The 18688-nt window shown below is 37.5% G+C and overlaps 1 protein-coding gene across 1 annotated transcript; it reads right to left on the bottom strand.

Annotated features, from left to right (window-relative positions):
- Positions 1 to 908: 908 nt before the first annotated feature.
- Positions 909 to 18485, bottom strand: LOC113068279 (grainyhead-like protein 2 homolog). The gene is made up of 16 exons (XM_026240955.1): positions 18142 to 18485; positions 15795 to 15981; positions 14981 to 15048; positions 14548 to 14902; positions 14200 to 14264; positions 13936 to 14092; positions 12931 to 13042; positions 8457 to 8551; positions 6392 to 6550; positions 5204 to 5261; positions 4816 to 4955; positions 4363 to 4400; positions 3716 to 3807; positions 2518 to 2603; positions 2168 to 2232; positions 909 to 2077 (listed from the first exon to the last, which is right to left on the bottom strand). The coding sequence occupies exons 1-16, from the start codon at positions 18159 to 18161 to the stop codon at positions 1963 to 1965; spliced, it is 1812 nt and encodes a 603-aa protein (XP_026096740.1). The 5' UTR covers positions 18162 to 18485; the 3' UTR covers positions 909 to 1962.
- Positions 18486 to 18688: the final 203 nt, after the last annotated feature.

Raw genomic sequence — 18688 nt, 5'->3', positions numbered from 1 at the left:
AGCAACATGTGGTCAAGTGCCAAACGCAGATTGAATATATATGGCGAAACAAACAGTGTTCTGTCAGTGTAAGCTGTGCGACTAAACGTTTGTCATCATCATTTTGTAGATTTTATATAACCTGTACATGGTGTGGGGGTAGATATTACCGAGCACATGCATCTGTTTTGGTTTTATCATAAATAAAAGAAAAGAAAATGTTTTTGTGTCTGAGGGTCTTGCATGAATATTACTCAGTTATTAACCCAGGATCAGTTGTAACTCTGGATAACCAAAAGATATTCTCATTAACCTAGAGGGTTAAAAGTGGCCATAACTCAAGGTTAAAGGAACAGTTCACCCAGAAATGAAAGTTTGCTGAAAATGAACATATAAGATGTAGATGAGTTTGTTAATGTAGAAATGTAGCATTGCATCACTTGGTCACCGATGGATGGGTGCCGTCAGAATGAGAGTCCAAACAGCTGAGGAAGACATCACAATAATCCACACCACTGCAGTGCATCAGTTAATGTCCTGTAAAGTGTAAAGCTGCGTTTCCAAGAAATAAACAAAGGATTTTGATGTGAGAGGACAACGGGATGCACTTTATCACTGGAGAAAGTGTTATTATGGACTTACATAAAAAAATAAAATAAAAAAAAGATATTGTGATGTTTTTATCAGCTGTTTGGACTCTCATTCTGACGGCACCCATTCACTTCAGAGCATCCTTCTTCAGCACATTTTGGGTAAATTATTCCTTTTATTGTAGTGTGAAAAAAACAATCAACATTTGATTTTATTTAAAAAAAAATGCATTTATTTACAATACAAATTATTATCCCGAAGTGCCCGTAAAAATGTTGCATTATTTCTTTTGGAAGACAATGGTTTTCAAACATTACAACAGTTTAAAACAGCGCTGATCAACTGAATCTGCACTACAGCTTTAATGTTATCCTGATACACTATACACAGACACGAGAAATGAACTATGACTGCATAGTTCTTTCAAACATAATGACAAAAACTGAGAGACACTCATATATTGATGCAAAATTGAAAAACCTTAGCTGTTTATGGGAAGATATACGCTCAGACCTACGAAAGGTCAGGAAATCTTTTTGCATTTGAAACCAATGGAACCTTTATCAAATTAATTTCACATTAAACCATGAGTGCAACATGTAAAACATGCAACTGAAATGTGTCTAAACTACACTTTTCTGATTATCAGTACTGTACAGTTAAACATAACAGTATTTATACATTATTTGATGCTTTGCACTATTTAGCATACAAAAACTTGAAATGGCACAGTCTCATAAAAATAGCTTTCTTTTTGCATCAGAAAAAAAGTCTGAGAATATTCAGACAGTAAGAGGCTAAATCATATCTACCAAGCTAACATGAACAATAATATTAATGGCAACATAATACACACACACACACTCAAAAACATTGACAGTATTGGACACTTTTCACAGATCAATAGCTATGCAGACTCTCAAACTCCACAGAAAAGTCCCAAATTCATATTTTTGCTGAAAGCAAACGTATCTTAGCATTATAATTCCAGTGGACGCTTGTTGAATATACTGTATGCACAGTATTTTGATATGATAAAGAGATCATGTATTTCACTCCACTCCAGAGAAATCCTTTGGAAGAAACAGTTGGTGTCTCCAAATTCAAGTGAAATGTGTATTAGCCTGTAGTTTTTGTCCATAAAGTAAAGCCAATGAAAGCAACAGTCTTTCCATCCACAGCAGAACAGTGAAATCATGGACACGTGATGCGCTGAAACGCCTATTGACCATTAAAAATCATACTGGAGGTCTCTTAAAATGAGGTATGTCAGCTGTAGTTGATGCCAGTTGAAGTTCTGGACCGTTGATGTTGAATCGGACCAGGCTGGAGTCCGAGGAACAAGTCTTTTAGCTTAACCACACTGAATGTTAGAAACGCCTGTGCTAGCGTTCATATTTCCGTTAATGTGATTTTGTAAGCATCTGCGTAGCTCTCGATGCTCAGGATAAATGTGTCCTCGTTAGAGTAGTGCTCGATGATATTGTCGTCCATGTTCACCAGGATCCTGCGACGGAGAGAACAAACAAAATCACAACAGGCTTATTAGCCGTCATCTCAATCTTGTGCTTGTGCTTTTTTTCATGAAATCACGTACCCTTTCTTGCTCTTCTTGTAAATCTTGGCCATTCTATCGATGGGAACACCGTACTTCTCTGAAATCTGTTGATGTGAAAGAGTTCTTCAATTAAATCACGTATCAGAGCAGAAAATTGACAATGATTTGATTTTGATTGTTTACAAAAAAAAAATCTCTACAAATGTGTTCATGATTGAGTTGGATTTATTTTATTATTATCCACTGGATTTATTCAACTGAAATTGGTCAATTTAAGATCATACACTTAGTTTTGTAAAAATAAAAAAACATTTAATATATGCACTGAATTCCAATTTTGAAGTGGGTGCAACACCTCCATGATTTAGAGTAGAGCAGCAGATACTCACAGCGTCCATGAGTCCTCTGAGAGTGGGCGAGCGCAGCATCAGAGCATCAAACACCTCGTCTGACTCCTTCCTCACGTACAGGAGCACTGTAAACACATCAGGTCTGCTTACTGTCAGAGCGATCTCTGATGGAGTAACTCGACTCAGTCATGTCACTGTTTGTCTTCATTTAATTCCACATTCTATTCACATTCCATGAAGACTGTAGAATCTAATCAGCTGCACATGGAAATCATGCAATAACCCTACATACAGCTATGGACAAAATCAAGAGTTTCTCTGGATTTACTGGACTGACTAGGTATGGGTTTGAGAAAAATCTTCAGATTCGTTTTATTCTGTAAAAGGTCTGATTACATTCCTTTTACATTTCTAATAAAAATATTGGAGCTTTAATAGTATTTTTTTTTTATTTGCATAAAAATACAAATTTTCTCAAAATAACAGATGTTTTCATTTGTTGTGATTGAAAATCAGGGTTATTCCACCAAATATTGATTTCTTAACTCTTCTGAAGTTAAAACACTGGTATTGTGATGTCTAAAGATGACTATAAACAGGACTGAAAACACGGCTTCTTTTATGTTCTTTTGACTAATTGTAATTTTATGCAAAGAAAATAAAAATAAATACATAAAATTTGGAAAATGTCATCAGTAGTTTACAGAATAAAACAAAAATTACATTTTAGTCAAACACATAAATATAAATCGCAGATCCAGAAGAAACTGAGATTTTTCAAGTTGTCTCTTTCAAACTGTTTTTATTTAAAATAGAGTTAACCAATATATTTTTTATGTTTTTGTATCGTTTTCTTGTTGCAAACAGCACCAAATAGATTTTTAATGACTTTCCAACAATAAAATCCTACAGAAGCTTTTTCGGTATAAAATGTCCTTGTTTTACTGTTTATGGCCTGTGTGGCTGTTCTTATTCTTTTCAATCCTGTGCAATAAATAAAGAAATACCACAATAATCTCAACTATTTTACCTTTGCAAATTAGTGGCTAATTCATATGAATCCATAAAATCTCATTTGTACGTTATGTTAATCAGTGGACCTTACCGTTTTCTAAAAAAAAAAAAATAATAATAATAATCATGTTTTGTACAATTCTCATCACACAGACTGAAATGAAATCGGCAGCAGGTAAAAGAGTGAGATCAGATGGGAATCCCGCTCTTCAGCCGCTCTGACCTCTCTTCTGTGTCTCCTCTCTGAGCTGTTTATGGGGCGCTGGACAGAAGTCCTCCTCAGACTGCCTGAACATCCTCTTCACCAGCACACTCCTAACACAGACACAAAGAGCACCGTTATATGATCCTATCATCATCATTTGACAAAGCATCCATCACTGTATACTTTCAGGGTATATTATTTACACAACAAGGATGGATTACAAAGGAAATATTTTTCTTTTGCAAATATTTCCTTCTCGAGAGCAGAAGTGTGCTATGTAACCGTTTTAAGACCTTAAGTGCTTTTAAAATATTTTAATGTGTAGAATATTATTTGCATGCAATGCTAGATTTGTATGCGATGCATGTGCATAAGACTTTTACTGTAAAAAAATATTAAATTGTATCATCATGTGAATGATAATTAATTACCAGGAAAAAGTCGTCATCATGATAGCACTAAACCAAACACTAAACATATTATATATGATTCATGTAGTGGATGTAAACCACTACAACAATACATTTTTTTTATAAAGTCACTTTTATTAATAAATATTCTTGAGGATCCCTGTAATCTACTATTGCATCAGTGCTAGTAGTTAATTATGAGGTGAAGTGATGCTCATTTATATATATATACACAGAGTAAAAGCTCAAACTCACCCTTCACGTTCAATTTCCTCTGTGTTAAATGCAAACACCTGCAAAGAGACGTGTTGATAAGTTTGTGGTCTTACTTCCTGTTAACATTCATAACCAAACACCTCTGTAACATTCAGAACAAGCCTGAACATAGACACTGTGATGACCAGTTCAGCAGATATCACTCCTAATAAACATAAGTCACCCAAGTATCCAGGATACACACACACACACACGCTTCACGAGGAATGCGAGTGTGACCTTTCATGTCAGGTCTGAAAGGTCAGTCACTCTTTAATAAGTTTCAGTCTTGTTAGACACACAATGGACCTCTGAGGTCTTCATGACAGCTCTTTAATAAGCCTCTACAGCCTTTTTGAGATTTGAGGAAGCAAACACTGAGGGCAGACTATGTGAGCACACTTATGGCCTTTCAACACAAAAGAGCTTGTGATCTGTCAGACTGACTCATACCTGGCCTGCCCTCTGTAAGTTTCCAAAGTGCACATCCGGGATGAAGAGAACCGGCTGGGCATCCAGATCCGTCATCGTTTTAAAGAAGGTGGCGTCACATTTTTTCGGCCCAGAAACCGCCCCGACGCCCGCATCCTTTCCTGATTAGATGATGTCATTTGTAAGCATGTAGGAATAACGCTTATTGATTTTATTAAAGGTACACACGGGTATCTGTCCAATCAAATGTGCCATGGACTAGCGAGCATCACATCATGGCTCATGGCTGAGAAGCCTCTAGATTACTCCAAAAATGACAACTTCAATGAGAAATATGTCAGGAAAGAAAACTTCTTGTGCTCTTTACAGCTTATTTTTATGAATTGGAGATACTTCGGGTGCTTCAGACCTTTAGTTTTCTTGCGGTTCTGTTTCCTCTCCTCATCTCTGATCTTCCTCTCCGCTCCCTGAGACAAACACAGACAGGAAAAACACAGAGAGAAGAGAAATTAGAAACACTAGCGCGTCTGTGAGGACTGTGGAAGGTAACAATAATTAACAACCACAAGGTGGCACTACAGTTCCTGAGTTTGTAAAACAGGAACACAGTATAAAGACATCTAAATCCACATAAGCTGTAGATAAAAGCTTATTAATATAAGTGATCATGCATATGCTGCAGGCATGATGTATTTTTGTAGATCCAGAAACGAGAATTGTATCGCTGGAGGTTAAATCATGCTGAAGTGAATGGGATTTTAAAGTCTGTTTAACACAGAAAACAAACCAATTTTTCTTGTCTTTTTTTAATAATTTCAAATGTATCTTAATAGTATTTCATCCTCTGTAAATAAGAAAGTGAGAAGAACAACCTCAGTTTGAAATGACCTTCACTTGTATACTATAATCGAAATTGAAATTAATATCTTACCATCATGTCCTTTTTTTCCTTCTAATTTTTCTTCATCTTTTGCTTTTTTTTTGCATGTTCAGATGACTTTGTGCACATTTTTTGATACATGTTGTGAACTCTTCACACAGTTTTATATCATTCATAAAATAATCCTATTGGGTTTGTGTCAAGGGAAACTTACAAGTTAACATATAAATAAAAATCATCACTGCAGCTCTCTATTACTGCGGTTTTAAAGGGATAGTTCACTCAAATGTGAAAATCTGTTTTAAATTTAATCTTTTTTTTTTTTTTGATTCTGTAGAAAAGTAAAAAAGTAAAGCGCTCTAGACTCGTGAACACAATCCGGACAGTTTGCCTGAGGCTATAGATTACAGATAGTAATGTTGTAAATAACGCTCTTTTTCTTGCACATACCAATTGTTTTGCTTCATAATACATGAATATATCATCAGGAGCCACTTGCATTTTATAAATCACCAAGGACCACGGTTTGAGCTAAAATTTGTCTTTACTGCTCCACTGAAGAAAACAGTCACTAGTCACATTGACCTGAGGGTGAGTAAATGAACAGCAAACTTTTATTTCTGGGTGAATCTTTTCAACTATTCCTTTTATATCTCCATAACTGCTTTTGTTGGAATACTATATGCATAGGCTCAAAGGTTAAAGGTCAAGCTTCACCTTATCACAGAAGACCTTGATCTGGCAGTAGGCTCTGTGCAGGGGTTTGTTGCTGCGGTTGTTGTAGCTGTAGGTGTCGATCTGTATCATCAGAGGAAGACCCTTCACCCCCTTCTGAGAGGAGAAGTCTGTGCTCAGACAGTTCACCGTGATGAAGATCTACCAATCAGAGAACAAGACAAAAACAGCTCCACATGAGGATTCATGTTAAGTAAGCATGTTAGAGGTGTCTGTGGACAGATTGTTCTGATATATAATGTAGGTATCTGGATGCACATGTAACAGACGGTTGAATACGAACTGCCATATTCATATTTTTTAACAGCTTCTTCCGGTTTGACCTACAGTATACGCTGCTGACCGTTGAAAGTGCACCTTGTTGTTCACCCAGCATCCACCTACACACGCAAAACAGGTGCCTGCCTGGACACGCCGTCTGTGCCACGGACTGCCACAGAAAGCCACGCTCAGACGGCACACTAACAACAACGCAGTTTCATCTGCACAGAGCAAGAAATGTCCCAACTGAAGGAAATAGTTTTATATTACTTAAGATTGAAATATGGTCTCCATTGTCATCTTTGCATTGGTTTATGTTCAGTTCCAAAGCAGTTATTAATATTTGTGTGGTTAGTTATTAACAGCTTCATATAATCAACCTTTAGCAATGCCAGAGGACAAGAACGAGACCATCGTTAGGTGAAGCGTGGCAAAACTGAATCGGAGCACTTTATGTGAATTCAATGCACTCACAAGATATTTTTCTACCAGAAAAGGTAGCAATGCATGACTTGCATTATAACAAAAGATATCTGTGTCAAATAATACTATCTTTTTAGAATGTTTTATTCATCAAAGAATACTTTTTTAAAAAATGCCGTTAAAATATGAAGCAGCACAACTGATTTCAACATTGATAATAATAATAAATATTACTTGAGCAGCCTATCAGAATGATTTCTGAAAGATCATGTGACACTGAAGACTGGAGTAATGATGCTTTATAAATGATGCTCAATAATTACCTTTTTCAACATATATTCAAATAGCAAACTTTTATTTTAAATTGTAATAATATTTCACAATATTAGCACTCGTAAATAAACGGAGCCCTTCAACACAGCAACCAGGATGTCATTTCCACCTCACAGATCAATGGCTCATGGAGACTCAGTTTATGGCTTCCTCCACTCCAGCCTGATGAGAGCAGCTTTGAAGGGACTCGCAATAAAAGGCTGAGAGTATGTAAGGTCAGAGTATGAGATGCTTATCAGATCAAACCGAGCGCATTTCACACCCCGCTGCATGCTTTTACATGAGCTCGGACTCAAAAACAAAAAGAAGTCATACCCACTTAAATATCTTTCCAAGGGCGGCTGCATTGAGACATCACATGGTGCACATTAATAGGTTTACCAATGTGAGTTGGCCTGATAAAAAGCAAATGTTTGCGTAGAGAGCTTTAGTAGAATATATTCCAAAGGCGAGTGTTTGAACTGAGCCCTATTGCAACAGAAGAGCCACAATAGGAGGGCAGGACTCTACCTGTGAGCTGGACTCGGGTGTGTGTGTGTGTGTGTTTAGCCATGTACACAGACCTGGTCCATTTCCTACTCTCAGTAGTGTGTACATGTGAAACCCGAGACCCCATGGAGGAGAAAATATAGGTTTAAATTAATAGACGGAACTGGAGGAGATGCAACAGGGTATTGTGAATCAAGCTATTCATGGCTCTTGGGGCGTGTTCAACAACAGGACAGAAACTGCAGCATGTAAAATACACATATCAGATGTCGTAACACTCCACCCTGTGTCTCAATAACATTTTGTGTATCACACATAATGGTGGTAGTACGGCTGAAAGAAAGAAAAAACCGAGATGCACTGATGTCGTCAAAGTGTGAAACTGAAACTTTAGTTGGGTTTGAGACCTACAAATCCCACTTCAACATCCATGATGGCCATTAATGCAAGAATAATGTCCATAAACCCAAAACACACAGTGGAGGATGCACTCATTGTAAATTTGCAGTGTCACATCCGTACCTGGTGCTAGTCGACTTACCTTGGCCTCCTCATTCACGTCCCAGGTGAAGGACACTGCGTTGTAAGCAATTTCTTCAATATTGCCAATTGTGTTGAAGCTCTCTTTGTAGTCAGCTGTAGAGAGAACAGGAAAAGTCAGTTCTCATACTTGCTGAAGAAAAAAGAAAAGAACAAAAAACAGCATTTGACTGTGTTTTGGATACTAGGTTTACAGCTATGCACCATCAGCACCAGCATGCACTTCACTTACAGACTGTTACTTGCAGGGGTAGACGCATGTACAATTTATATGGTGTATGAATAATTTTAGGGAATTATAAAGCAAGTGGTTTTAAGACTGATAAGCTGAGTGTATATAAAACACCACCCTTTCAGGCTAGATAACTCTTATCGGTTTATGTAAACAAACATTTGCTTTTTTAGTAGCCGCTTGATTGGCCATTTATGACCACTCACACTTTAAACATGTCTGTGATTCTGCCTAAATGTCATTACTTTATAGATTTACGTCAAGGTGATCTCATAACAGTTTGAATTGCTGGAGTCAGCCTGTCTATGCTAGCTTAGCTACGGCAGTTAACTTTACATTCTTCACTGGTACTTTCTAGATGTCTGTTGATGTCCACCAAGCTTTTTTAAGTCAATTAATAGTTGTTAATTTAAGCCATTAGTCGACTAAATGCATGATTATTAATGAAATTATTTAAAAATATAATTAGGGGGCTTTTAAGATCAGCGTTCAAGCGCATTTACGGTATAAACCTTTGCAGCAGAGCACCCACAAAAGTAATGCCTACCAATGTGTCGGCAAAAATAGCAAGGATATATTTTAAATATTTAATATGAATAAACTAGTGTTTTCTAAATCAGTGTCAGCTGTAAAGATGAAGTTGATGCTGCTGACTTACCTCATTACATAATGAGAGACTAATTGAATTGGTTCCTTTAAAACTATTAGGGGTTGAAAGACTTCAGATTTTTTTAAAGTCGACTTTTATGTGGTGAAAGTCGAGTCGAAGTCGACTAGTCGTTGATGATGTCATTAATGAACAAATCTCAAGACTGGAGCTGTGACAAACCCCTTGTGCACAGCTATGGCACATGAAACAGTGCTGCGTACATGGCTATTGCACCTATAACAGCTCTTTCTTATCAGTTATTTTTTTCCTTTGGGTCGTTTTATTTCTCACAAATTTCTGCTTGTTCTAAATCAGACATAGATAAAATAGCACAGTAGAGATTACATTTATATGAACACATTAGTGAGAGCGATTGTGTTTTTAAATTAATTCTACATGGTAGCGTCTCTCTACTAGTGAAGTTGTGGGGTTTAGTTATTAAGAAATAAATTATAGAACTTTTCAGTTTTTTTAAGCTATTTCATTGAAAAATCACAGTAAAGTGTTGACAGTAAATTCCTGCGCTGAATGATTCTGTGCATGCGTGATCTGCTGTCTGTAGCCGATGTGTGTGTGTTACAGTGCAGGAGCGCATCAGATGTGAACGGCGATTAATTTAACTGACTGTACAATAAGCCGTTTAGGATGTGCATTCTCCCATTCAATTTTAGGCGTCCAGTTGTGTAATGTGAAATCACACATGCATGTGGAGCTTTCAGAGCATTTATTTGTCATTTTAATTGTTAAGAAATGGAGCGTAAATGTGGAAGTCTTTCAAATATTTATTGTCCTGTTGCGCCCTCTATAGGACTGGAGACTAGTCGACATCACGCTTAAACGTCATGGCAGAGCATTGAAGCCGACTAGTCGATTAGTTTGTACAACCCCTAAAAAGTAGGCATTTCAAGTGTTCTGTAGATATATTCCTCACGTCTGTGAGGCAAGGAGCACATACAATAACTTTCGCTGAGTTTTTGTAACAAGTTTCATACTTCAAGGAAACCGAGACGGCAGAAAGTACATCCTATTTGTTTTCTTTATTTTACAAAAGCATGCATTGTTAATATTGAGAGAAAGGTCAAACGTTTCACAGTTGGCATATTTTAATTTGCTTCCAGTGTTATCAGTGATCATCCCGGCATTAACTAATAACTAAACCTCTTCTCCTCAACTAACCTTTAGCCGACTATTAGAGGGGCAGCTCAGCCCTGCTAAAGTATTATTATACTTAGAAATCAAAGAGCACCCATTTGCACAACTAACTGCATGATTTAAGGTATCATTAGTTGGTCGGGCCACCAGTAACACACATGCTGATCATAGAAAAGGTGTGCTCAAGTCAAAGCATGTATGAACTGCATGTTCAACGTCTGAAAGATGGTTTGACTCTCATAACAATATCTGTTCAAATCCTTAACCCCAAGTATGAGTGATAGCAATAGTGGTGATTTCCTATGTTAATTAGACTTTCTTTCTTCGGTTTCCAAATTTCTTTGTAATTTAATAGGCTGTCATTAGAGGGGCGTTCATTTCTATGTTAAGTAAACCCAACACCTGTCTTACTTTGGGGTAACTCTGGGATTAGGAATTGTGAAATCCTTCCCAAGGATCTCCTTTGGGTCATTTACTTAGCATGCCCGATGATGCCCGTGAGTGAGCTCCCCCCATTAAATAGCCCCATTCAAATCCCAGCTCTAGCCCCAAGCCTGAGGAACAATCCCGCCTTAACTGCTATTCAAATCCCAACTGTGCAGGTGTCAGGTTTCAGTCACTGTCTCCCTAACATGGCTTCAGCATACTGCTCTATACCATGTGCCCAAATGTCTGTCCACTTCACCAATTTACCAACACTTTCTTTGCATCCTGTAGTAGAAAGCTCGTCTTGCATCAACAAAACATTCCTCTATTTTTTCCCCATCTATGAGAGCAGGGTTTAAGACAAAGATAGTTGTCATCACTGCTCAGATATTCCCTCAGGGTGCTCCCAGGATGTGAAAGTCTTGGGGCCAAATCTTGACAAAGGGCATAGCAGAGTGTCTGATTACTGGAGATGAGGGGAGGACAAGAAGCAACAGGCTCAGGATGACTGTTCTCTCAAGGTGTGACAAGGCCGAGAATAAGACATGAATTGTTTAGACTCATAGCTGCCCCACTCCAGGTGGACTCCAGCAATTTCCAGCCTGAATGTTTGCTTCTTTTTTCTCAATCAACTCGAATCAGAAGTTGGGCTAGTGATCTGAGGGTCACAAGTTCAAATCCCAGGTGGTGTGACTCATGGAGCTGGAGAATAATTGCGATCTCCTAACACCATTGCATTGCTTACTTAACCCTGGGTTGCTCCAACGGGACTATCCCTGTAATAAAGTATGCAGCTTTGTATAAGAAACCACCCGATAAATAACTATAAACTGATTCATAACTAATTAATATCACAGATTCAGTGAGGAAATAAATTTGTCCAGTTGTCAAGAGTGTAAAGAGATCTGTATCGATCTGTTAAACAATCTCAGGACAGACTCTCTAGTCAAAGTTTTTATATAATTTGTGTGTATTACCATTTAGCAATCTAGTACCCATTAGCTGAGCAGGGGGAAACCAGGAGGAACCAAATCTCCTGAGAGCCCTGAGGGCTTCTGGGATGTAAGGCACCATCAGTCTTCAAACTAGTGGTGGATGCACAATGAACTGTTTTGAAAGCAAGAAGTACTTTCAGACCAAAGAGTGTTGAGTAGTAATTTAGTTAATGATTTTTGGAAAAGAAAATTAAACATAATCAACGTAAATACAAGAACACAAATGCTTTTAGCTATGCAAACTCAATCTCACGCATCGCTGCGTTCATAAATATTTACTCTTTCACATCAACAACTTCCATAGTGAAGCGACAGTTTGAAGGGAATCATGCTGCTGATATACTTATAGCTAGTAACCCGTTCTGTTTAATTCAGGGGTGTCCAAACCTTCACCTTGAGGGCCGGTGTCCTGCAGAGTTTATCTCCAATTAAACACGCCCAAAATAGCCAATCAAAGTCTTTAAGAAACGGCCAGCTAGGAGCAAGAATGGACACACTTGGTTTAATGGCACAGACATTTTAGGGTAAATCTATTGCCCCATTGAGTATGCTGTATACCAAAATAACACTACACATTATATCAAATTAGAGTGTGCTCTTGCAGCGCAATAGCCAAAGCATGCATGTCTGCGTTCATATAATTATATACAGTAGTGGTTCCCAACCCTGGACCTGAAATATTACCCAATTAACCCTAATAATCCACACAGACTCTTTGAGACCTGAAATGTGTGTTTTAGAAAATTTAGATAGCATTTGTGCTGTTGGGGACTATCCAGGACCAGGGTTGAGTACCAATAGTATAGAGTATCTGTTAAATCACGGATAGCCATCCCTTTCTGGAGGGCTACCTTTCTGCAGATTTCATTTCCAATCCTGCTCTAGCACATCTCCCTATTATTTTCTAGTGATTCCTATGAAGGATTAGACACCCTAGGCCAAATAAACTGGGGTAAATTGGAAATGCCTAATCCAAGATCAAGCTTAAACACTGATCTCAGTAATGGAGAGGAAGCCTCACCGATGTCCAGAACCCTCTGCTTTGCCGTGTGCTGGCGAGAGTGCCAATACTTCCAGTACTTGAGCTGCTCATCGCGGTTCTTATCTTCACTGAATACAACCATGATGACACTCTGATGGAGGAAATGAGATAAAAGAGATTAACAGAGGTAATCACGATCCACTCGTGGCTTAATGCCCATTGCAAACAATCAAGAGTGGACAGGCATTTTCTTAAACTATTACCATTATAAGAATGCATAAAATAGACACACATTACAGCTTAAAAGTTTGGGATTGCTAAGATTTTTTAATGAAAGTAGTCTTATGTTCTCGCCATAGCTACATATATTTGATCAAATATACAGTAATTGTGAAATATTGTTAAAACTAAAAATTATTTTGTAAACACATTTTCTCTTTTAATACTGTATATATTAAAAGGTAATTCATATGATGAAATTTCCAGCAGCCATTGCTCCAGTCTTCAGTTATTACAGGTGAAAATAGTTGTGTTTTCTAAAAAGAATTATAATAATCATTTTTGTTTTCAGTTTTCTTTAACGAATAGGAAATTCAAAAGAACAGCATGTATGAGAAATAAATGTTTTCTGTCCTTTTTGATCAACTGACTGTTTTTTTTTTTTCATTTTTCATTTTTTCAACTATTTAATTTAGAGCTGTCAATCAATTAAAATGTTAAACAGAAATTAATTAGGTAACACTTTAGTATAGGGTCCAATTCACACTAATAACTACTTTCTTATTAGCATGTCTATTATTAACACATTGACTGTTTATTAGTGCTTATAAAGTACATATAATGCATGACATCCATAATCCTACCCAATACCTTAAACTTAACAACTACCTTATAAACTATTAATAAGCAGCAAATAAGGGTTTAATTGAGGCAAAAGTCATAGTTAATGGTTAGTTAATAGTGAGAATTGGACCCTAAAATAAAGTGTGACCCAAGTTCTTCAGTTATCTGGTTTGATAGATGGAGGCAGGCCTACACACTCACCCTCACTTTGCTGATGGGATGTCGGAGGCGTTTGTTGGCACTCGTCTCATTCAGTGTAATAGCATAGAACTGGCCTTTGTTCAGGTAGGTCATAGGCCCTTCACCCTGCTTCTGCCGCAACGACCTGCTGGCCTCGAGTGTGTACTGGAAGGTGTCTCTATTGAACGTCATGTTTTCAGGTGTGAGAGCTGATTCGTCATAATATTACCCAATGATGTACATAATTTCCATTTAACTCACTTGGTTGCCACAAACAACACTTACAACATTTCTGACTGTTCAAATATGAAGTCTTCCGCTCCAAGCGATGATGGGCGGTACTTCTGCATCTAAAAAAGAAAAGAAGCAATCAGCCATTAATCTGCGGTATTAAATCCATGTTTTACAGCAAATGTTTCAGAAACACCAAATGAAGATTTCAGATGCAAAAGCCTCTATGTGCCATCTGAAACTTTCTTCTAAAGTAAGCGTTTTTAACAGGCTCCAATGTTTAGGTTCAGTTATTTTACTTTAAAGGCAATGTATAGGTCCTTTTCTATGGCATTAAAGTTACATGCATTAACATAAATATAAATTTGCATCTAAACTCTTCAAATATGAGTCTGCTCTCACTTCATTGCTGTCTTCCTCATAGGTGCTATCTGGACTGCTGCGATGCTCATCTTTCCCGTATCCACTGTGACATACAGTCGAGGTGTCGAACGAGTGGCTCTGCTCACAGATGACCCGCATCGGTTCCTCTCCTTCTGTCCTGTAGTGAACGCCCGAAGCCATGAACACAGGAGCGTACACCTCAGCCTTCACCAGCGCAGCGTTCCCGCTCTCTCCCGCAGACACGTACTGCTCCCGTTTACTCTCCTGGTGATCCGTGGCGAGCGACAGATTAACAGGCACTGATTTCAGGACCTGGACGTGATTATCCACCGTCTCCGGCTCCATCTGAACACTGTTTCCCTCTGGAGTGTTTCTGAGAGAGTATGAAAAGCTGAAATAAGTCAATTTCTTTTTATTTTTCTATTTATTCAACTCCAAACATTTCGCTGACCTCTTTTCTGGTTCCTCTGAAATTCCAACCACTTTGCTGATGGGCAAAACTCTCTTGTCTTTGGGCACCTGCAGTGGATAAAACGTCAATAAACAGCAGCGCTGATAATATCCTAGACACTGTTTCACTATAATTACTTGAACGGAGATTTATCACTCCACACAGATCAATTGAAAACTTCCTGATAGTCTTCCGCTGGGTAACTTCCGTTTCAGGTCAGCAAAGCAGCATCATTTCATTATATCCTTACTGTGATGGTATGTTTTGGCTTATGAGACTCAAGCTATAAAGTTGCACTGGTAATGACATATTTATGTCTTTGTTCAATAGTAAAGAAATTGTTATAAGTATAAGTGTTAATACTCTACATTCCCACATTAATTTTACCCAAAAATAATAATTTCACTGGGACATAAATGCACCGAAAACTATTATTATCAAAAACTTGCATCCTAATAAAAAATGAATCTTTATAAGGATGAACAAAGCTGTTGTATGAACTGAAATACAGTGCACGGGTTTATGCTATAATGCATAAGTCTATAAGTTTTTGCACCTATATTTATCATATTTTCAAAATTGATTCATTTGAATTCCTTAAAGTCACCAAAAATCTGTTAATTGTGAAAAGATATTTTCGGAGCGTCATACTTTAGGCCCAGTTACCAACCGCTTCCCTTGCATGGAAAAAAGAGCAGCTTGAACATTCTGCTGAATTTCTCTTTTTGTGTTCCACTGAAGAAAGAAAGGTTTCAAACACCATGAGGGTGAATGAATGATGACGTGAAAATGAGACTCGGCTGATGGCCCTGACCTTGTAGTACTCATAGAGGAGCCCCAGGGCGGCAGCACTGTCTTCGTCTCCATTGATGCTCATCATGGCTTTGGTGGCCGCAGTAAGAGGATTCTCCAGGTAAGACCTCCAGGCCTCGTCCTCACTGGTGTAGGCCCGGCGTGGGTGGAAGGACGGCTCATTGGGCACCACTACAACTAGCCTCTTACTGGGACACACACATGCACACAACACTACATCAGCACACTTGCAAACAGAAACACAGGCATAAATGATCCAGCTGATAAAGCTTCATGTAAAAGCTCTGTTTTGCATACTGATGAAAACAAACCTGCACACTGCACCTTTTGTGAGTGTGATGTATAGTGTATTGATGACCAACCAAACACTGACAGCAGACATTGCCAGAAGTCCTTCTGCATTTTACAGCCTGACACACAGCTACAGCTACAATGACATGAGGAAGCACCACTGCTGGCCCTAGTCTCCCTATTTGATATCATATTATATTAAATACATATCATGCTGATTTTATTCTTCAGAATCATAGACATTCAGCAACATATAGTGGTCTCAAAATGTTTTTTGGGCCACGCCTAAAAAGAAATATACAATACAATTCTACAATAAAATTATTAAAATGATGTCACTAAACATTGACCGGCTATGCTGTTTTGTTTGTTTGTTTTTTATTCCTCCTGACTTCTCATCTGATCAGTTTCTGAGTGTTTTTTTTTTTTCATATAAGATGTTTCTTGTCTAATGTCTATTTGTTTACAAGGATTTATGGACATATGTTTGTTAACCAATCTTAAAAGTTAAAAACTGACCCAAGATGCCCTCCTCAGAATTGGGGCAGAAAGATTCCAGTTACACACTGTTGCTGATGTTTTTTTACTATTATTATTATTTTATATTTGAGCAGATTCATAATTTATTGTTTTAATGGCATTTTTTTATTAAAAACATGTATATACAACACATAATTAAATAATGAAACTCAGATGTATCTCTTTTGACTTGGATTCTGTTTTTTGTGGATTCTAATTTGTCTGTTATTGTTCAGTTATAAAGAAAAAAACTGTCACGATTTCTTTACCCTAGTAGTGGGTAAGGAATTAATTACTTAAAATTTTGTTCTATAAATATAGTCTGCTATATGTACTTCAGTGGGCTTTTACAAGTGGAAAATGGGTAGAATACAAGTAAAGTGGGTCATCTTCATCATTGTGTGCATACAAAACAAATTAATAATAATAAAATAAAATAAATCATAATATGGGATGACATTACAGTGAATAGTTTCCTTAGCTCTGAAATAATATCACTTGGACTGCAGTGTAAAATTAAGTGCATCTCCTGAGGATGAGGTTACAAAGGCGCTAAATAGTTTCTGATATATTAAGGTAAATATACTTCTTGTATTTAATATTTTTCCTGTCTGTAAATCTGGGTGTTTAACTATCAGTGTGAGGAGCTAAATTATCTGAAACCCACATTATGTTTAAATTATCACAAATTGTCCTAATTTACTTGTCTTCGCCAGGTTTAATAGGAATAGCGCATGAATTAATTTCTATATAATTCTTTGAAACGCAGAGAATAGTTATCTTTGAGGTGCAAGATCCGTATCGTGACCAACAACCCTGAGGATACGCCAATTCACTCCATTTACTTTTCCTATATTGTATAAACGAAAATGTGTTTAATCACCACGAACAGAAATAAACCGGCTGTTACGATGAAGGACACAACAGATCTGAATACTGCGGTGAATAAAACAATCAAAACAACCGACCAAAATCAAGAAACTTCACATAAGACACAAAATGTGCGTTAAAACTAAAACAACGTAATATTGACACTTCTGCATGATCGTCAACGATCCATAGCCTGCTAAAGAAAAAAACAATAACGAAATAACACAGCAAAAATAATAATAATAATAATAATAATAATAATAATAATAATAATAATAATAATAAAGAGGGGTAACTACATGTTGAAAATATTTATTTTTAGTAAAAAAAAAAATAGAAAAAATAAAAAGTCATGTAGGAAAAAATACATGAGAATGAATTTCAGGTAGATTAAATCCAAGGTGTTTCCTTCGTGAAAAATGGCGTTTTGACCGAGAAAAAAAAACTTTCTTCATGCGTTGGTATTTATTAATAAAAACAATAAACCAAACAAAACCTGTATAGAATTATACGCAGATAACGAAACTAATGCGACTATAAAATAATGTTTTAAGAGTTCAGAGAGAATATTTAACTTTTCTGAAAGTACACATGCAGAATGGCACTCGGTGTGGCTCCGGGACTTGTGTTGAGGTCACGGAGGATTGTGTCGCAGTCCTGACTCTTACCTGTCTGTCTCCTGTGACATATTCCTCTTCCTCCGCGTTAATTCCTCCTCGTGAAACTGGACTTTCAAGTCGGTGCAGGTAACAGAAGCCTGAGCGCGAGTGAGAGATGCCAGAACCCGGGCTACAGGTAAATCCACTTTCCTCTCTCGGGTTATTTCTCCAGGGCTGAAGGAGCAGGTAGGAAACACCTGAGCTCGCCCGGACAGTCCTTCCCGAAGCTTTCAACGAGTGATTTAGGAATAAATAAATATAGATTGAAACCTGTGTAACGTGTTAAGTCTACTTTTCATGTTTTTATTGTTTGCGTAGAGACCTATAGGTAAACTTTGATGGATTTTTTTCTGTGTTAAGTATTTGCGTTCAAGTAGGGGCGAGGCGTCGCTCTGATTGGCCGGGTGAGAAAATGTCGCTCGCTGATTGGCTGGCGCCTTTAGAAGACCCTCCCTCACCTGCAGCCATAGACTTGTCCTAAAAATAAAGGGCAGGATGGAGCCTTTGTGTGATTTCTAGAAAATAGTTATTTGTTAGCTATCTGTTTTTTTTTTCT

The sequence above is a fragment of the Carassius auratus genome, linkage group LG44F, assembly GCF_003368295.1.
Source record: "Carassius auratus strain Wakin linkage group LG44F, ASM336829v1, whole genome shotgun sequence".
NCBI lineage: Eukaryota > Metazoa > Chordata > Actinopteri > Cypriniformes > Cyprinidae > Carassius > Carassius auratus.
The sequence above is the reverse complement of the archived record's forward strand: the minus strand, read 5'-3'. Positions and strand labels throughout refer to the sequence as shown.

Coding starts and splice junctions, on each gene's coding strand:
- LOC113068279 (XM_026240955.1), bottom strand. CDS start 18,161: ATGTCACAGGAGACAGACAG. Junction 14,903..14,980: donor TCAGAGGAACCAGAAAAGAG/GTCAGCGAAATG, acceptor ATACTCTCTCAG/AAACACTCCAGAGGGAAACA. Junction 14,093..14,199: donor TTTGAACAGTCAGAAATGTT/GTAAGTGTTGTT, acceptor GACGTTCAATAG/AGACACCTTCCAGTACACAC.